Source organism: Kogia breviceps, chromosome 8 (genome assembly GCF_026419965.1).
Source record: "Kogia breviceps isolate mKogBre1 chromosome 8, mKogBre1 haplotype 1, whole genome shotgun sequence".
NCBI lineage: Eukaryota > Metazoa > Chordata > Mammalia > Artiodactyla > Physeteridae > Kogia > Kogia breviceps.
In genome coordinates, this window is record NC_081317.1 from 10,066,768 (window position 1) to 10,088,324 (window position 21,557).

The window sequence follows — 21,557 nt, forward strand, 5'->3', positions numbered from 1 at the left end:
TACTTCACATGACATAGTATTCACTCTTACTTTGTCAAATTTTCCAAGGCTGCTCCTTGTCCGGGGATCTCCCTCTTCGGAGCCAGTCATTGCTAATTGCTGCAAAAGGCGGCCAACCTGCAACCCAGAGCAGAGGTGGGAAGACATAGGCTGTAGACACTTACACAGTCCTCACTGTGAAAGCACTTCCATTGCATTCTATAAATCTATTTCATAAGAATATTAACACATTAAATGGATAACTAATAAGAACCTGCTGTATAAAAAAAATAAATAAAATTTAAAAAAAAAAAAAAAAATATTCACACCACCTGACCTGGCATACAAAATAGGATCCCAAATAAAATGTGCATCTTGTCTATGTCAGCTTTTACTATATTTTATTACATTTAGATTGAGTTATAAAGAATAAATAGAAAATTTTGCTTTGTCTTTAATGCATATTATTACAACATTAGGAAATGAAGGTACACCTTTGTTTCTGCTGCTGTACTTTTCATGTGTTTAGAAATTTAATTAATTTGTAAAAGCTGACTCAAACTATCTCAAGTTATTATTAAGTACTTTTCCCTATAGTTCATCAAGTACTCAAGGTAAATTTTTTTTTCTAGACTTAAAAGCAAAGAATTCCTTCAGAACATAAGCTGTTTTGAAAGTAAATATTAATTCACAGAGCCAGTTCCTTACTGCCAAAAGTGAACTGTTAATCCACTCTCTCTAAAGACACTTTGCTGAAAATTATCATACAGCATCATCTTCATACCTAGGACAATCCCCCCTTTTACTCATTTTGAAAAGATGTGATTCAACCTCCAATGGAATGATAAAAATAAAACTATAACAACATTATCATAAGAATAAATGTAGTGTTTCAGAGATGATAAAAAATTTTTATTTCAGGGATGTCTATATAGTTAATTTCTAAACACCCCAATATGATAGAACTGATCATGAAAAAAAGCTTATCATTACAAAAAAAAATCATCCAAAGACAAGACATATTCTATTCCAAATAAACTCTGTCTCTTCCTCACAGTATTTCTGGGGATAAGATATAATTAAAAGAATCCCTTAAAAAAAAAAAAAAAAAAAAAAAAAAGAATCCCTTAAGAAATAATAACACAATTTCAGTAGTTCAGATGATTAGGGAAAAAAGCACTAACATACATCCAAAAACCCTCTTTCTGAAACTTTTAGGTCCAGAGGAGTTTCAGATTTCAAAATCTGGAGATTTTAAAAAGGTTGGTTACTGCATACATGTAACATATCCAGTATTTAGGCTGGCTTCCTATAATCAGATACATTAATATTCCTGTAGCAAAACACGAATATTCATGAACATGAAATGGAATAACTAACAATTATAAATGGCCTCATGTTAGTTCAGGTTAGGTTTTGTTACCAAATGAAGTATAAAAGACACTCAACTTTCAATCATTCTGGAGTTTGAAATCATGGGAAAGGGGTAAGGGCTTGTTCTAGAAAATCAAATTCAACTATGCGTTCAAGTGTATGAGGACTCCATTAAAAAACCAACACAATGTAAGAAGCAAATATTTAGGACAGTTTGGGGAAAAGGAATGGTAAGAATATATGAATAATGTCATCATATTTTCTGTTTCCACTCCCACTGCCCAGTCAACTGACTTTAAACTGAATGCCTAGCAAAAGCATACCTGCATCAGATTAAATCTTGCCACCTCATTAATAGGAGCATCAGAAATTATTCCATACTGTTCTGGATTGACAACCGCAGGACAAATGAAGCACGCCAACAGGAGGTCAGTACACATTGCTCTGACCTCCCCAACTTCCAGTCTATCTACACAGGAGAGAGTTTTGTACATCTGTGACACAATCCATCTCAAACTATGTGGAAAGCAGTATGTGTTCTGTTTGAGATAACCAATAAATTTGTTCACCAAAGCCACTAGTTTGGCCTCGTTGGAATCCACCATCTCTTGAACCTTTTGCCTGAATCTATCTGTGCCTTTCTCTCCAAAGAGTTTTTCCTGTTGAGATGGGGAGAACCTCTCAATTAGCTTGTTTGGGTCTGTTTCCAGGTGATCCTCATCTTCAACAAGCAGCTGCATGATTGGCTCATGTAAAGTTGCTGTGAGGAAAAGTTTGGCAGAAAACAGTCCTTCAGAAAAAAGTTTAAATAAGATGCTGAAGGCACAAGTTCCTCTCCTCAAAAGTCGCCTGGGGTTGTCACTTTCTTTAAGTTCAAATTCAATCAAGTATCTCAACACCTGAAGGAGGTAGCTTTCATCTTCTTGCATAATGCAGTTGCCATAGAGAGAGGTAAAAACTGTGTAAATAACACTTTGTGTGTTCTCCTGATTAAGTTTCTCTCCGGCAACCAAAGAGGAGGCAATTAGACGAGGATTTTCCCTTAATCGACTTAAGAATTCTCCATAAGCAGTCTCCTGAAATCCCAACTGCTTATACCCATCAACAAACTGTGTATCTTCCAAAATCTTGGCATGTTGGCAACATTCAGCAGGGGAAGCTTCAGCACTAAAAAACAAGCAAAATAATAAAATTAACAACAATAATAATATACTATACTAAAACATGGAAATGTAAGTTGATGATAGTCATGGCAATGAGATCACTCAGAATTGCTAAAATCTTTTAGACCACCAGCATCTAAATGTGTAAAGAAAGTCAAAGCCAAAAAGGAGGACAAATTCTTCATATTAAGTCAGGTTCAATGAAAAGTACTGAGAAATAAACATTATTCTGACTTCTATCATTGAAGATCAGTCCTGCCTCTTTTTGAACTTCATATACATGGACTCATACAGTATGTACTCTTCTATGTCTGGCTTCTTTTCTCAACAGTATACCACAGCACCACTATTTCTAGACTTAAAAACTGCTTCTTGGAACAACAGAACAATAAGGTATTAACACAGTGAAAAATGAGGTTTCTAAAACTGAAAAGTAGATATACAATAGCAAAACATGAAAATGTATATATTAAATAATATTAGGAGAAAAGCAGAACACAAGATAATTTACTCTCTACAATAATAAAATGTTATATAATGCCAAGATACAAAATTAATTGGTATGGTATAAAATATTAATACTTAAGTTATAATTCTCTACAACTGTGCTTAGGTTAATAGGTTAATTAAGCAAAATAAGCAAAGACTCACCATTGAGATGCTGATTTAAAATATCTTAAACCATGCACTTTGTTGGAAATAGATTTGTTTATTTACAGTTAGCAGTAATTAACTGCTATAGGCAGAATTATAGTGGTTTATAACATTTAAGACCTCAAAACCTTTTCTTTACCTGGTTATAATAAGCCGATCCAAATTAATTCTCTGTTGCTTAGCGATCCATGCTGTACGATACAACTTTTCAGCTGTCTTAAGTACATCTGCATTGAGCCTCTGAATGAGCTGTTTCTCAGAGTTTACGTATAAGCGTTCCTGCTTGAGGTGATGGGCCAGAGTATGAATATCTAGCTTCACCATCTTCAAATGTGGAGAAGGTACAAAGGCTGATCTTTAAGAGTAAAAAGAAAAAATTTTTATGTCACTTAAATTGTTTTCCAAAAATCAAAGGGGGTAGGAGAGCACATTAAATACTAGGCTACGTTTAGTATCATGGTTAGCTCCAGTTTTAAAATAATCTATCTACCTATATATTTTACAACAGAAGCATTATAGGTTCAGAAAAACTGGTAAATACAGATAAGCCAAAAAAAAAAAAAGATGAAGATAAATAGAAAAGCTCTTAATAAGGCCAGTGCTCAGAGGCAGCCACTGTAAACACTGTAAATACCTTGCATGTATCCTTCAAGTCCCGTGTCTACAAAAACAGAAACATAGATCAATGGAACAAGATAGAAAGCCCAGAGATAAACCACGCACCTATGGTCAACTAATCTATGACAAAGGAGGCCAAGATATACAATGGAGAAAAGACAGTCTCTTCAATAAGTGGTGCTGGGAAAACTGGACAGCTACACATAAAAGAATGAAATTAGAACACTCCCTAACACCATACACAAAAATAAACTCAAAATGGATTCGAGACCTAAATGTAAGACCGGACACTATAAAACTCTTAGAGGAAAACATAGGAAGAACACTCTTTGACATAAATCACAGCAAGATCTTTTTTGATCCACCTGCTAGAGTAATGGAAATAAAAACAAAAATAAACAAATGGGACCTAATGAAACTTCAAAGCTTTTGCACAGCAAAGGAAACCATAAACAAGACGAAAAGACAACCCTCAGAATGGGAGAAAATATTTGCAAACGAATCAATGGACAAAGGATTAATCTCCAAAATATATAACGAGCTCATGCAGCTCAATATTAAAGAAACAAACAACCCAATCCAAAAATGGGCAGAAGACCTAAATAGACATTTCTCCAAATAAGACATACAGTTGGCCAAGAAGCACATGAAAAGCTGCTCAACATCACTAATTATTAGAAAAATGCAAATCAAAACTACAGTGAGGTATCACCTCGCACCGGTTAGAATGGGCATCATCAGAAAATCTACAAACAACAAATGCTGGAGAGGGTGTGGAGAAAAGGGAACCGTCTTGCACTGCTGGTGGGAATGTAAATTGATACAGCCACTTTGGAGACCAGTATGGACGTTCCTTAAAAAACTAAAAACAGAATTACCATATAATCTAGCAACCCTATTACTGGGCATATACCCAGAGAAAACCGTAATTCAAAAAGACACATGCACCACAATGTTCATTGCAGCACTATTTACAACAGCCAGGTCATGGAAACAACCTAAATGCCCATCGACAGACAAATGGATAAAGAAGTTGTAGTACATATATACAACGGAATATTACTCAGCCATAAAAAGGAATGAAATTGAGTCATTTGCTGAGACATGGATGGATCTAAAGACTGTCATACAGAGTGAAGTAAGTCAAAAGAGAAAAACAAATATCGTATATTAACGCATGTACGTGGAACCTAGAAAAATGGTACAGATGAACCGGTTTGCGGGGTAATAGTTGAGACACAGATGTAGAGAACAAACGTGTGGACGCCAAGGGGTGAAAACCGCAGTGGGGTGGGGATGGTGGTGTGCTGAATTGGGCGATTGGGATTGACATGTATACACTGATGTGTGTGAAACTGATGACTAATAAGAACCTGCAGTATAAAAAAAAAATCAAACAAACAAAAAAAACCTACTAACCTTTCTTTGGGTTATTTGTATGGAAATATGTTAATATAAATGTTTCAGACATTACATGTAATTTCTAAAAATCTTATATGTTCTGGTATAATGTTATAAGTCATAATTCTAGTTATTACTTTAAAATGTATATCTCAGAAATAACAATTTCCTTGTCAATTGCAAAAAAAAAAAAAAGAAAAAAAAAAAAGTCCCGTGTCTATTTATCAACACTGGACTTTCCTTGCCTGCTCTCTTTCACACTGCAATCAATCAACATAGTCTGTTGACTCTTTCTTCAAAACACATCTCACCACCTCCATCATCATCTCTCACCCAAAGGTCTCTAACCACCACTTCCTAACTGAACTCCTGCTTCATTTCTTGTACTACTGGAGTATCTACATAGCATAGAACATCCTTTAAATTTAAGTCAGACCACTTTACTCCCCCACTAGAAGCTGTCCAAAGGCTTATTTTACACTTAGAATGAAATCTGAAAGTCCCACATGATCCAACCCTGCTATTCCTCCAACCTCATCTCCTGCCATTCTAACTCCTGCTCACACAGCTCCAGGCTCACACAGCTCCAGACAGGCTGGCCTCCTCTTGAACAGATCAAGCATGCCCCTTCCTCAAAGCCTGTGCATTTGCTGAACCCTCTCTCTGGAAGGCTATTCCTCCAGATGCCTTTGCAAGGCTAGTGCCTTTACTTCATTCAGGTCTCTGCTCAAATGTCTATTTAGAAAGGCCTTCTGAGACAAATCATTCTAAAACAGAAAGTATCACTTCCTATTCCCTCTTCTGGCCTTTTTTTTTTTTTTTTTAAAGCACTTGCCCCAACCCAGCATGGGTTGCTGTTACATGCATGTTCATCATGTTTAGAGTATGGCTCCCCCACTGAAAGGCGAGGGCCGCCAAGGCCAAGATTTGTCTGTTTTGTCAACTTACTGCTGTAACTTCAGGGCTGAGGAGAGGGCTTGGTTCACAGCAGGAGTTGAATAAGTATTTGCCAAAGGAATGAATGAAATCACACAATTCTTGTTTATCTAGTAGCTAAACAAACTGATAAAACTAGCACACATATTTTAAAGCATTACTATTTAAGCTATACCCTTGAAGCTAGAACGCCTGCCAGACCACAAACATTTTATCTCAGCAATAGAAGCGCTTGTGGGCCAAATAGCAGAATACAACATTGTGTCGAGGCAGCAGTCATTAAGTTAGAAAAATGCTTCTCATTAAGAATTAAACATTAGGGGTGGGAAGGAAGGGACTGGGAGTTTGGGACTAGCAGATGCAAACTATTACATATAGGATGGGTAAACAGGTCCTACTGTATAGCACAGGGAACTATATTCAATATCCTGTGATAAACCATAATGGAAAAGAATATGAAAAAGGATATATATATATGTATAACTGAGTCACTCTGCTGTACAGCAGAAATTAAACACAACATTGTAAATCAACTATACTTCAATAAAAAAATTTTTAAAAGAATTAAACATGATTATATACTTAAAAGCTGCCATGAGAGTAAAGCTTTAAATGTTCTCACCATAGTAACAAGAAAATGGTAATTACATGAGGTGAAGGGTGTTAACTAACCCTTACTGTGGTAAACATTTTGCAATATATGTGTACCAAATCATCATTATATGACTTAAACTTACAGAATGTTATACGTCAATTATAGTTCAATAAAGCTAGAAAAAAAGACGTTGTCCCAACCAATAAGATTCATAATAGATTTATTTGGAATTGATAAAATACAACTTGTAGTGAATTCAGATTCTGAAAGAGGTGACAACCTAGCTCAAAGAACTCTCAATGTGTTTACAGATCCAATGAAAATATGTTCATATATATGAAATAAATATTTTTGGTGCTAAGACTAAAAAAAAGAGTTAAACATTATGGTAGCAGATGGAAATATATTTAAAGCCACCTTATTTAAAGAAATAGATTCAACAATTTTTAATTGTTTGATTTCAGAAATTAAAATTTTTTCTTTTATTTTAATGAACTACTGATGACTAGAAAAGTTTCAGATATTATCATCTAACTTGAATTTAACTGCTTTAAAAACTTTCTTGGGGCTTCCCTGGTGACGCAGTGGTTGAGAGTCCGCCTGCCGATGCAGGGGACGCGGATTCGTGCCCTGGTCCGGGAAGATCCCACATGCCGCGGAGCGGCTGGGCCCGTGAGCCATGGCCGCTGAGCCTGCGCGTCCAGAGCCTGTGCTCCGCAACGGGAGAGGCCACAACAGTGAGAGGCCCGCGTACCGCAAAAAAAAAAAAAAAAAAAAAACTTTCTTGGGCTTCCCTGGTGGAGCAGTGGTTGAGAGTCCACCTGCCAATTCAGGGGACACGGGTTCGTGCCCCGGTCCAGGAAGATCCCACGTGCTGCAGAGTGGCTGGGCCCGTGAGCCATGGCCGCTGAGCCTGTGCGTCCGGAGCCTGTGCTCCGCAACGGGAGAGGCCACAACAGTAAGAGGCCCGCGTACCGAAAAAAAAAACAAAAACAAAAACAAAAAACTTTCTTGTACCTTATCAATTCCCTAGCAAACTATGAAAAGCTATTATTCCAAGTCTCCTGTATTAAAACCCTCAGAGTGCTTTCCTCTCAAAAGGTTTAAATATGTCTACTTCACCAAGATGATTCACTATTAACTAACAAAAGCATCTGGGTACATTCAAAAAATTGGTGCCATACATACATATATAATCTTATTAACTCAGCCTGAAGAAAACACATATGACTTTGCAGACTTCCATGAGGGAATTCTAACATCCTCTAGGGGGCTCTAAATCCACAGACTAAGAACAGAATCACTGAACAAATGGTTGTAACTATGGGAAATATTATAGTTAATGAAAATAGTACTGAAATGGCTCTTACAGAACTGTATGCTTTGGGGACTTCCCTGGTGGTCCAGTGCAGGGGGTGCAGGTTTGATCCCTGGTCAGAGAGCTAAGATCCCACATGCCTCACAGCCAAAACCCCAAAACATAAAACAGAAGCAATACTGTAACAAATTCAATAAAGACTTTAAAAATGGTTCACATCAAAAAATCTTTTAAAAAAAGATCTGTATGCTTCATTAAGTAGTTCTGTTACCTTGGGTATATAATGCATATTCTATGAACCTCAGGGGTTTTTTCATCCATATAATGTGGACACAGTATCTACATTTATTTTGTGCCTGGCATGAGCAACATATTAGGTACTAGGGATACAAAAAAAGGATAAAATCTAGTATGTGTCCTCAAGGACTTCCTAATCTAATAGAACAAGGCAGACATGCAAGCAAATGGCTGCCCCAAAATGTTATGGGTATAATGCTATGGCTGAATGAAGGCTGTACAACGTAGAGTACAGACAAAAGAGAAGGAATGACTGAGGAGTTAGGTACCGTGCCTAGTATTAAAAGACAAGTATGGGCGGTGGGGGATAAGTATTTGCCAGACATAAAGAAGATAATGGGTAGGGGTAGACTTCTAGATACAGGCAGCCAATCAAGCAAAGGCACAGAAGTGTGTGACACAGTATATTCAGAGAACTACACATGGCTTGCTACGGTTTGGGGGCATGTGTTGTGTGTGTTAAGAGTGAGGCAGGGGGTAGGGGAGGAAATGTATAATGAGATAAGGCTACAGAGACCAAAGGTACAAAGAAGCCAGTGTTAAGAAACTGGGACTGGACTTCCCTGATGGCACAGCAGTTAAGAATCCGCCTGCCAATGCAGGGGACATGGGTTAGATCCCTGGTCTGGGAAGATCCCACATGCCGTGGATCAACTAAGCCCGTGCTGCACAACTACTGAGCCTGCGCTCTAGAGCCCACCCATGAGCCACAACTACTGAAGCCCGCATGCCTAGAGCCCATGCTCCGCAACAAGCCACCGCAATTAGAAACCCGCGCACCACAACGAAGAGTAGCCCCCGCTCGCTGCAACTAGAGGAAGCCCGCGCACAGCAACGAAGACCTAACACGGCCATAAATAAATAAATTAATTAATTAAAAAAAAGAAACTGGGACTTTGCACTGTAGGAGATGGGAAAAGAGTTTAAACGGATTAACATGATTAAATTTACATTTGAGAACATAAACTTTGGCAGTAAAGAAAAAGATGAGGTGGTTTGGATGGAACTAGATGAAGAAAGACTACGAAATTGTTGATAGGCAAGAACCACTGGCATTTTTCACAGAAATAGAACAAAAAAATTCACAATTTGTATGGAAACACAAAAGACCCTGAATAGCCAAAGCAATCTTGAGAAAGAAAAACGGAGCTGGAGAAATCAGCCTTCCTGACTTCAGACTATACTACAAAGCTACAGTAATCAAGACAGTATGGTACTGGCACAAAAACAGAAATATAGATCAATGGAACAGGACAGAAAGCCCAGAGATAAACCCATGCACATATGGTCACCTTACCTTTGATAAAGGAGGCAAGACTATACAATGGAGAAAAGACAGCCTTTTCAATAAGTGGTGCTGGGAAAACTGGACATGTAAAAGAATGAAATTAGAACACTCCCTAACACCACACACAAAAATAAACTCAAAAGGGATTAAAGACCTAAATGTAAGGCCAGACATTATCAAACTCAGAGGAAAGCACAGGCAGAACACTCTAAAACATAAATCACAACAAGATCCTTTTTGACCCACCTCCTAGAGAAATGGAAATAAAAACAAAAATAAACAAATGGGACCTAGTGAAACTTCAAAGCTCTTGCACAGCAAAGGAAACCATAAACAAGACGAAAAGACAACCTTCAGTATGGTAGAAAACATTTGCAAATGAAGCAACTGACAAAGGATTAATCTCCAAAATTTACAAGCAGCTCATGCAGCTCAATATCAAAAAACAAACAACCCTATCCAAAAATGGGCAGAAGACCTAAATAGACATTTCTCCAAAGAAGATACACAGATTGCCAACAAACACATGAAAGAATGCTCAACATCATTAATCATTAGAGAAATGCAAATCAAAACTACAATGAGATATCACCTCACACAGGTCAGAATGGCCATCATCAAAAAAATCTACAAACAATAAATGCTGGAGAGAGTGTGGAGAAAAGGGAACCCTCTTGCACTGTTGGTAGGAATGTAAATTGATACAGCCACTATGGAGAACAGTATGGACATTCCTTAAAAAACTAAAAATAGAACTACCATATGACCCAGCAATCCCACTACTGTGTATATACCCTGAGAAAACTATAATTCAAAAAGAGTCATGCACCACAATGTTCATTGCAGCTCTATTTACAATAGCCAGGACATGGAAGCAACCTAAGTGTCCATCGACAGATGAATGGATAAAGATGTGGCACATATATACAATGGAATATTTACTCAGCCATAAAAAGAATGAAATTGAGTTATTTGTAGTGAGGTGGATGGACCTAGAGTCTGTCATACAGAGTGAAGTAAGTCAGGAAGAGAAAAACAAATACCGTATGCTAACATATATATGGAATCTTAAAAAAAAAAAAAAAAAAAAAAAAAGGTCATGAAGAACCTAGGGGCAAGACAGGAATAAAGACGCAGATCTACTAGAGAATGGACTTGAAGACACGGGGAGGGGGGGAAGTGAGAGAGTGGCATGGACATATATACACTACCAAATGTAAAATATATACACTACCAAATGTAAAATAGATAGCTAGTGGGAAGCAGCCGCATAGCACAGGGAGATCAGCTCGGTGCTTTGTGACCACCTAGAGGGGTGGGATAGGGAGGGAGACACAAGAGGGAAGAGATATGGGGATATATGTATATGTATAACTGACTCACTTTGTTATAAAGCAGAAACTAACACACCACTGTAAAGCAATTATACTCCAATAAAGATGTTAAAAACAAACAAAGAAATGTTGCAGTGGCAATGGAAAGAACAGGACAAATCTGAGAGATACTGGAGATAGAAAATACAAGATTTGCTGATACCTACACAAGGGGAAGGTAAGGTAGAAGTTTCCAACTATGGTGACAAGGGTTGGGGGTGGTGTTATTCACCACAATTTCGTATCATATGAGAAAACACTTTATAAACTGAAAATTGTGCCTGGTATGGTTCTAAGAACTTTACACACTTAATCTTCATAACATCCCTCTGAGACAGGTACTTTGCCACAAAAGAAACTGAGGCTCAGGGGTATTACATAACTTACATAAGGCCACAGGGGTGAGAGGTGATAGAGCCAGTACACTATTATTATAGTCCTGATCTCTACAAGAATGACTCAGAAATCGTGTGGTTACACAGGTGAATTATTTTTAAGAGGTGCACATTCAAGTACATAGAAGTAAATTGTTAGGATGTCTGGAACTCACTTGTACATGGCTCAAAAAAACTAAAAGATTTTTTAAATGCAGCAAAATGTAAACCACTGTTGAATCTGGTTGGTGGGTATATGGTGATCACTGTACTACCCTTCAACAGTTTCTGTAAGTTAGAATTTTTCCATTATAAAATGATAGAGGAAAATCCTTTAGAAATTCTCAAACTGTATCCTTCTTGTTGCCTTAATACAATTTAATTCAACAATACATTATTGACTTTTGTTGGAACCTACCCAGGTCCCCTAATCTCAAGGAGTTCACAGTCTAATTAAAGCCAAAATACTGTTCAAGATAGGATGCATAAAATGTTCCCTGTGACATAGCAAAATATGAACCAATTTATGCAATTCAGAAATTAAAACCTTCAAATATAGCTTCACTTAAAAAAATCAACACATGAAAGTAATGCTCTACCTGATCTATGTAAGAACTCACCTTCTAAACCCTTCAGTGGCCCCAAATGTCTTCAAAGACATTTTTGTAAAGATATTTTACATAAGGGGACTTCCCTGGTGGTCCAGTGGGTAAGACTCTGCACTCTCAATGCAGGGGGCCTGGGTTTGATCCCTGGTGGGGGAGCTAGATCCCGCATGCATGCCACAACTAAGAAGTCCAAATGCCACAATGAAGATCCCATGTGCTACAACTGAGGCCCAGCACAGCCAAAATAAATAAATAAATAAATAAATATTTTTTAAAAGATATTTTAAATAAACCCAGAACACTAGATAACTTGCTAAATTTTCTTTCTTTAATCAAGTTCATTAGACTATATGACCTACTACCCACCCCTGTTGCCGTCATATACTATAGTCTCTCTCCTTCCTTCAACACCCCCAAACTCCAATGATCATTTGACCCTACCAAGACTTTCAAGCCATTAATCCTACCACCTTTTTTGCTAATCTTCACTCTCTTCCTGTCTCTGCTTCCCTCCTTACCCAGCTAGCATAAACCCCATGGTCAATCATTATGATCACTGGCTGAACATACTCTCAATTTGCCCCCTCACTCGACTACATCTCAATCCCAGTTCAATCCAATGTGGGACTTCCCTGGCGATCCAGTGGTTAAGACTTCGCCCTCCAATGCAGGGGGTGTGGGTTCGATCCCTGGTTGGGGAGCCTAAATCCCACAGGCCTCAGGGCCAAAGAACCAAAACATAAAACAGAAGTAATATTGTAACAAATTCAATAAAGACTTTAAAAAAATGGTCCATATCCAAAAATCTTAAAGAAAAAAAAAATGTTCTGCCTACTCCTAATTTATACCTGTGTATGAGAAAACCAAAACACACAACCATGATAAATATCACTTTAAACTCATGATCACAAACCCTACACAAGCCCTTACTGGTGCATGATACACACACTATTACTTCCCCAGTCCATCCATCACTTCTCCACTCTCCCAGGCAATTAATTCATACCACCATCTCTCCTCAAATCTCCAGCCTCTTCCCCTCTCCTTATTCTCAGCTCCTTGCTTCCTACTTCACTGAGGAAACTGAAGCATCAGAAGAGATTTTCCTCAGGCTCCCTGCTTCAGTCTTTGCTCTCAGCCTACTCTCAACACAGCAGCCAGAGCGAGCCTGTGAAATCCTAAGTCAAATCACATCACTCCTGTGCTCAAAATCCTCCAAAAGATTCTTTTCTTGGCTTTCCATGGTCTGCCTCCATCCCTCCTACCTCTCTGACCTCACCTCCTATTACCAGAAGACCATACAACTTACCATCCAAACTAGGACACTACTGAGAATGAAAGCGGACACTATTAATAATTTCATCGAGACAAGAGACATAAACAAGGACATACGACCACTCTCTTACCAGATCCCTCATTCACTCTGCTCCAGCCATATTCTCCAACATGCCAGGTATACTTGCACCCTAGTACCCTTGTACTTGCTCACCACCCAGGTCTCTCACCTCCTTTGGGTCTTATCAAGAGTCATCTTCTTCAATGAGGTCTTTCTTGGTCACCCTACCTAAAATTCCAACCCCTGCCCTGCCACACACACATACTACCTCTCCCTGCTTTAGTTTTTCTTGTTAGCACTAGTCGTGTTATACATTTCACCTATTTATCTTATGTACTGTCCATCTCCCCAAGAAAATGTAAACTCCCTAAGAAGAGGGATTTTTGCCTAATTTCTTCCCTGCTCTATTCACATTGACTAGAACAGAACCCGTCACATCATGAGCATTCAGTAGTACACATTTGCTGAATGAATATATGAATGAAAAAGAGGTATTTCAATCACCTATTCACGTTCTTTTCTTTTTTTTTCTTTTTTTAAAACAAATGTTTATTTATTTATTTTTGCCTGCACTGGGTCTTCGCTGCTGCACACAGGCTTTCTCTAGTTGTGGGAATAGGGGGCTACTCTTCACTGTGGTGCACGGCTGTCTCATCGCAGTGCCTTCTCTTGTTGTGGAGTATGGGCTCTAGGCACGCGGGCTTGAGTAGTTGTGGCACTCAGGCTCGGTATTTGTGGCTCACGCGCTCTAGAGTGCAGGCTCAGTAGTTGCAGCGCACAGGCTTAGTTGCTCTGCGGCATGTGGGATCTTCCCGGACCAGGGCTCGAACCTGTGTCCCATGCACTGGCAGGTGGCTTCTTAACCACTGCGCCACCAGGGAAGCCCAACCTATTCACGTTAGAAACATCATAAGCAGAGGTACAAATAACACAGGAGGAACAGAGGTGTAGTCTTTGATGGACAGGAAAAGAAGAGGTAAACACTATGAAATTATCAATAGATGCTAATTAAATTAAGCACACCGTACTGAAAACATTAAATATACTATGTGGAAGTTTCATGAAAGACTTAAAGGAAAAACAAAAGTGCTCAAAATTTACATTTATTCCTTACTTCTTAGCGGATAATTTCCAAACTCCTTAACCTAATGTTTAAGGGCCAAACTTGCCTTAACCCTCACCTCCAGTCCTATCTCACACTATTTCCCTATATGAACCCTCCTGTTCCAGCAAATCTGCCTTTTTTTTTTTTTTTTTGGTGGTATGCTTGCCTCTCACTGTTGTGGACCCTCCCGCTGCGGAGCACAGGCTCCAGACGTGCTCAGCAGCCATGGCCCACAGGCCCAGCCGCTCCGCGGCATGTGGGATCCTCCCGGACCGGGGCACGAACCCGTGTCCCCTGCATCAGCAGGCGGACTCTCAACCACTGCGCCACCAGGGAAGCCCTCATTTTTATTTTTAATTCACCTTCATGTTTATATTTACATCACCTTATTTGCTCCTTCTAATTTCCAAGGCCTGGCTCAATAAAACCTTCCTTCCCAACCATATGGTCTGCCCCCAGTGGTAAATCCCAACTCTGAACTCTTAAAGCAGTGCTTATCCATACCATTAAATTGGAACTGTTAATTTTTATTTTTATCTTTTTTTTTTTTTTTTTTGGCCAAGGTGTTCGGCTTGCAGGATCTTAGTTCCCCAACCAGAGACTGAACCCAGGCCCTCAGCAGTGAAAGCGCCAAGTCCTAACCACTGGACCAACAGGGAATTCCCTCTTTTCATCTTTAGTGTCTATATCTTGTCCTTCCAGCAAGAATGAAGGGTGCCCTCAAAGGATGAGAACATCTCTTACATCTATGTATCCCCAACCCCCAATACCACGGCCAAACACAAGAAGTTCTCACATATCTTTGCTAACTGCATTGTCACAAGGTGCTCTGAGAAAAAGAACATAAGTAAAATCAAAGGATTTTTAAATTAACATTAGGCACATTTCACAATAATAGAATTTTTTTTTCCCCTGAAATTTGCCAGCATTCTCCAAGTTAGATAATTTCTTTTTGGAGTGGTCAAAAATTGGACTTTGAAATTCTATAAAATTCTATAAAAGCTCACTTGCATTTGCCACATTTTCTACAAAAATAAAAGCAGGGACTTCCATGGTGGCACAGTGGTTGGGAATCTGCCTGCCAATGCAGGGGACACAGGTTCAAGCCCTGGTCCAGGAAGATCCCACATGCCGCGGAGCAACTAAGCCTGTACGCCACAACTACTGAGCCTGTGTGCCACAACTACTGAGGCCCGTGTGCCTAGAGCCTATGAAGAAAAAGAAAAATAAATAAATAAATAAATAAAAGCAATTATACCCATACATGTCAAGTCAGATTTTAAGCTTTTCAACTCATGTTATGAAGACTTATCACTGAGAGCCCAGCAGGGAGATTTTAGTTGAAGGAGTGAAGCACATGGGGTTTTTGTATCCTTCCAACAACAGCATAGAGGCTGGCAAACTACAGCCTGTGGGCCAAACTCAACCAGTTGCCTACGTGTATAAATAAAGTTTTACTGGAACACAGTCATGCCCCTTTGTTTATGTATTATCTGTGGCTGTTCTCATGCTGCATAGCTAGATAGTTGCCATAGTCCTCCAGAGTCCATATGGCCCACAAAGCCTAAAATATTTACTAGCTGGCCTTTTACAGAAAAAGTCTGTCAACTGCTGATAAGCAAGCATACCCACTGTACTACAGAGCATGGAGAGGAAGCACAACCTGATAAGGTGAAATGCGTGAATTAGAAAATACATTACAAGTTCCAAGGAGGATACACATATTATAAATGTTAGCAACTATGCCTGAACAAACCCCTGTGGCTCAAAAGAAGGACTCTAAAGTAGGGGGAAATTATTTCAAATGTTTTATGGAATGAGAATCATGTTTCATATTTTCTTTGATGAAAATTTCTAATTAAAAGCATCCCAAGGGACTTCCCTGGTGGCACAGTGGTTAAGAATCCGCCTGCCAACGCTGGGGACATCGGTTTGATCCCTGGTCTGGGAAGATCCCACATGCTGTGGAGCAACTAACCCCATGCACCACAACTACTGAGCCTGTGCTCTACAGCCTGCGAGCCACAACTACTGAAGCCCCTGTGCCTAGAGCCCGAGCTCCACAACAAAAGAAGCCACCGCAATGAGAAGCCCGTGCACTGCAACGAAGAGTAGACCCTGCTCGCCACAACTAGAGAAAGCCCGCACGCAGCAGTGAAGACCCAAAGCAGCCAAAAATTTAAAAATTAATTAATTAATTCTCTAAAAAAGATCTCATGTGCCACAACTAAGACCCGATGCAGCCAAAGATAAAATAAAAATAAATAATTTTTTTTTTAAAAAGAGATAAGGTAAGGAATTCCCTGGCAGTCCAGTGGTTAGGACTCGGTTCTTTCACTGCAGAGGGCCCAGCTTCAATCCCCGGTCAGGGAACTAAGATCCCACAAGCCGTGCGGCGCAGGCACCACCCACCCAAAAAAAGAGGTGGGGTAATTTTTACCATTTCACTAGGACGCAATGAGACACAGTCCATGTCCATCACATGACAGAAGTGACCAAAACGAACCTTTCCATGAAAATAAGTGGGAAATATCAGTCATAACTAAAGAGGTGAGACAGACAACTTGCTAACATGATGAAACCTACACTTGAAAAAGGCTTATTAAAAGTGAAATTAGGGCTTCCCTGGTGGCGCAGTGGTTGAGAATCTGCCTGCCAATGCAGGGGACACAGGTTTGAGCCCTGGTCCGGGAAGATCCCACATGCCGCGGAGCAACTAAGCCCGTGAGCCAAAACTACTGAGCCTGCGCATCTGGAGCCTGCAAGCCACAACTACTGAAGCCTGTGCACCTAGAGCCCGTGCTCCAAAACAACACAGAAGCCACAGCAACGAGAAGCCTGTGCACTGCGACGATGAGTAGCCCCTGCTCACCACAACTAGAGAAAGCCCGCACACAGCAACAAAGACCCAACCCAATGCAGCCAAAAAAAAAAATACATATATATATATAAATAAATAAACATTTACAAAAAGATGTAAATGTACTAACAGAGTTCTGAGTATAGCACTCTAAAGTCTCAAACTCAGCACCTTCTGCAACAACATAAATTTTATCCAAATACATCTATTTTTAAAGTTTTTAGGACTTAGGCTAAAGTCATTTAGTTTGTATCTGTTAAAACAGTACAAGACTTCTTGTTGACAGCAAAACTCCAGACCCTACCAAAAGTGAATAAATAAAATACAGCTGTCAATTTTACCCCCAATACATTAATTAATTTTCCATAACTGAAAAAGACAAACCACAAAAAAAATGAAGTTCATTCATAATAAATGGCTTGTGGATTAAGCTCAGATTTTATCAGACCACACAAGTGACAGAATATCAAAACACTTGGACAGCTAATATGCATTACTTAGTAAATACTAACGTAATCTCACTATTCCATTCAAAAACCTTGGCTTTTTAAAATATGACTTGAAATCATTACTAATGGGACTGTTAAACAAGATTAAGTTTGAAAGACATTAAATAATTTATGGTACACCCCTACCACGGAATACTATGTAATTATTAAGAAGGAGGTAGAGGTACATGGAAAGGTATCTACCATGTACCACTAAGTGAAGAAAGCAAACTGCAAAACGATATGCATGGTAAGATCCCAGAGGCAGTACAGGCGTTAAAACACAAACCCCAGAGCAAGACTACCTGAGCTCAAATCTCAGTTTTGCTGCTCACCAGCTAAGCAACCTTTGGCTAATTACTTCTCCTTGCCTTGGTTTCTTCATCTGCAAATGGATGTAAAATTGAAGCTTACTTCCTAACGTATGTTCATAAGTTTGTGAGGGTTTAAGAGGTTAACATTATGTAAAGCACTTAGCAAGAACAAGTGTTAACTATAATTTGGGAGGAAAAAAGAAAATAATCCAAATCATATAGCATATGCATATACATGCAGGGGAAAAAAGCTTTCATTTTTGCATTGTTTTTAGTTGTTCTTTTTGTAACAAAGAACATTGACTACTTTAGTAATTTAAATTTTTTTAAAAAGGAAAACATAATAAAAATTTGGCACTAAGAGCTCCCCTGCTGAAAGATCTGCTAGTACAATTACTTAAACACTCAAGACCAGACAAATTCTGTGAATAATAAAAAATGTGAAATTTTCAAGTCCAACAAGAAGGACACAGTACTTAATTTCTAGGTATAACTCAACAATAACATGCTACACACCAACAAGAACTGCAATGATATTAAAATTATATCCTTTTTTTCCCCAAAGGGGAAATAACACAAAAATATCCACCTAATCTGGAAATGCATATCAGGAACTTTCATAATTATTTAAACCTTCATTAATTTTATTAGTCTTAAGTTATATACCACCAAATCTAATTTCCTCTTATTCAACAATCTCTAATGACATCTCACTAAGACATATATAAATCTGGAGATCAAGATAAACCAAATAGTTAAAAAAAAACCTAAAACCCTTAGAACTCTTGAGAGGAAGATTTCACCACCCACATGCTTTGAGGAAGCTTTGGTCCCCAGCATAAACTTAGCTTCTTCCAAAAATACAGTGGGTGTACAAAACTACCAAACAGAAGAGCAGAAAGAGAACTTTGAGCTTCAGCTGCATTTTTGCTGAGCTGTAATACTGGTAAAGCCTGTTTCAAGATCCAAGGGTACACCCTCAAATTTAAGGAAAGCATGTAAACAGCAGACTGACATGTCTATGTCATCACATTTACCAGAATGGTACTTCATAAAATTACAAATATTTATTATCAAACTTCAAATAGCATTATTATCACTGTGTTCTACCTAAAAGGAACCTTCCAGAACAAAAAAAAAAAGAAGAAAATCTTGTTAGTTAAGTAGCTTTTCAAAAATAAATAGAAGTCAATAAATTTTAGCAATTACTGTCATTACTATTATTATGATGTTTTGGAATGATGGAAAAGAAACTTACTCAGAGGGAGACTTACTTAATAAGTTACGTTCTATCAGAATCCAAGTTGGCCCACCACACCCTTGAATAATTAGATATTAAAAGGCACTTTATTTTAGAGAAATCGAAGTTAGATTCCTTGGTCCTAAAGGAGGTAAAGATGAAATAAAGTCTGTGAAAAGAATTAAACTATTCTTTCCTAAGCTTTTCTGACATAGAAATCCATATTTGTAAACATTTTGCAATTCTGCCTTAAGTGCTATGACTTTTAGACCTCATGTATTTTTGTCAGGTAGTCAGGATTTATAAACAGTGAAAGTAAAATCAAGAAATAGGTCAGAGTTCTGCATTAGAAAATGAAAGGAGACAGTTCAGAGTGGGTTAAAAATAGATGACTTTAGCCTAAGTCCTAAAAACTTTTAAAATAGATGTATTTGGATAAAATTTATGTTGCTTGGGAAGATAAGTTGGTTCTGATCCTGAAAAAAAGGAAATAGGCTAATATCCCAACTAAATTTCTGTCTTTTAAATTTTCCAATATTAATCCTTTCAAAAATTCACAGAAAATAAATTGAAAACATAAATTAGGTAAGGGGAAAAAAAAAAGAAGAACTGAGCATGTTTGACGACATGCTTCCCACTAGTCTCCAGCGTGGGTGTACAGGCATTACATGGGAGCAAGACCAAGCAAGCGTCTTTTCAGACAGACATCTTAGATTAATGAACAGACATCTTGCCTGTTTTTACAGTTACAGTATGTTTAAAGCCTTATATTTTTTTCTTTTCTTTTTATTGAAGTATAGTTGATTTACAATATTGTGTTAGTTTCAGGTGTACAGCAAAGTGATTTAGATATATAAATCTTTTTTTCAGATTATTTTCCATTATAGGTTATTATAAGATATTGACTATCATTCCCTGTGCTATACAGTAAATCCTTGTTGCTTATCTATTTTATGTATAGGAGTTTGTATCTGTTAATCCCATACTCCTAATTTATCCCCCCACCCCCTTTCCCCTTTGGTCAGCATAGATTTGTTTTCTATATTTGTAAGTCTGCTTCTGTTTTGAAAATAGTCATTTGCATTATTTTTAGATTCCACATATAAGGGATATCATATATTTGTCTTTCTCTGACTTACTTCACTAAGTACAATATTCTCTATGTCCACTCATGTTGCTGCAAATGGCAATATTTCATTTGTTTTATGTAGAGCCTTATCTTTTTAAAATGGCTGACAAAAAAGGTGAATATGAAGATAATTTTGGCTTAATATACATAATTTAATTACAGCATTAATATTAAGTTATACTTTCCTTTCAGGTATAAGTACTTATCAATTATCTGGTTCATCTTCAAACTTAAAAAAAAAGAAAAAATACATTATAGAGACCCTTCAGAAGTCTGTATTTTTTTTTAAACATTTGCTCAACTGTTCATTTATATATATTAAATATGAGAACTTGAAGTATCAACAGATGTTCACCACTTCTTCTGACCTTTGCATTGCAGAGTTCAAAACTGGGTTTCAGCTTAGAAACAATGAAAAACTACCCTTCTGAAAATGTTTTTACAAAATCATAATACATATGGAAACATACATAAAAAATCAGAAAATATAGGTAAACATAAAGAAGGAAACGTTAATTATCATAGTTCTAAAAACCAGAAATCAAACAATTTATTGTCTCATCTAAAATGTGTACACAATACAGAAAGTATTGATCCTAGTTCCTTTACAAATGAAAATATCTTGATTAGGATTAAAGAGTTAAGGCCACAAATAATTCTATGCAAACACAAGTTTAGGTAGTTCAAATGTAAAAAAATACATAACTGAAATCCTTCTTACCTAAGAGAAAATTAACTCCAGAGAAGGAAATGTGTGGGTGAAAAAACCATAAAGTTGAAGGGGAAAATTTAATCATTTAAGAAAAAAAGTTTTTTAATTTTTTTGGTCTTTCCAAAGCAAGTAAGAAGGATTCCACTTATATCAGACTTTTACCGCCCCCCCGCAAAAAATCACACTTTATCTTGGAGAATTGTAATGTATAACCAACTCCCCAATACACTCACTCCTAAGAAAATAATAATAATAAATAAAAGTGAAACATCTTACAAATGGGAATATATCCACATTCCTGCTTCAATTTTCTGCAAATATCAGGGGTACTTTTTCCAAATAAACCAATTTAAACTAAAGCACATCAAGTTTAAAGAGTGGCAAATTTTGTATTG

The 21,557-nt window shown here is 37.8% G+C and overlaps 1 protein-coding gene across 14 annotated transcripts in view; it reads right to left on the reverse strand.

Annotated features, from left to right (window-relative positions):
- GAPVD1 (GTPase activating protein and VPS9 domains 1) overlaps window positions 1–21,557 on the reverse strand; it is a 71,707-nt gene that overhangs the window by 46,611 nt on the left and 3,539 nt on the right. For 7 of the 14 annotated variants that reach the window (XM_059072986.2, XM_059072988.2, XM_059072987.2 and 4 more), the window contains exons 2-4: window positions 3,310–3,525; window positions 1,677–2,520; window positions 31–117 (exon numbers count right to left, since the gene is read on the reverse strand). In XM_059072986.2, coding sequence (XP_058928969.1) covers window positions 31–117; window positions 1,677–2,520; window positions 3,310–3,494 — 1,116 coding nt within the window. In that variant the 5' untranslated portion in view covers window positions 3,495–3,525. Of the gene's footprint in view, window positions 1–30; window positions 118–1,676; window positions 2,521–3,309; window positions 3,526–3,804; window positions 3,832–19,355; window positions 19,464–21,557 lie in introns of those variants that run through there. The other 7 variants (XM_067040731.1, XM_067040730.1, XM_067040727.1 and 4 more) reach the window with 3 other exon arrangements.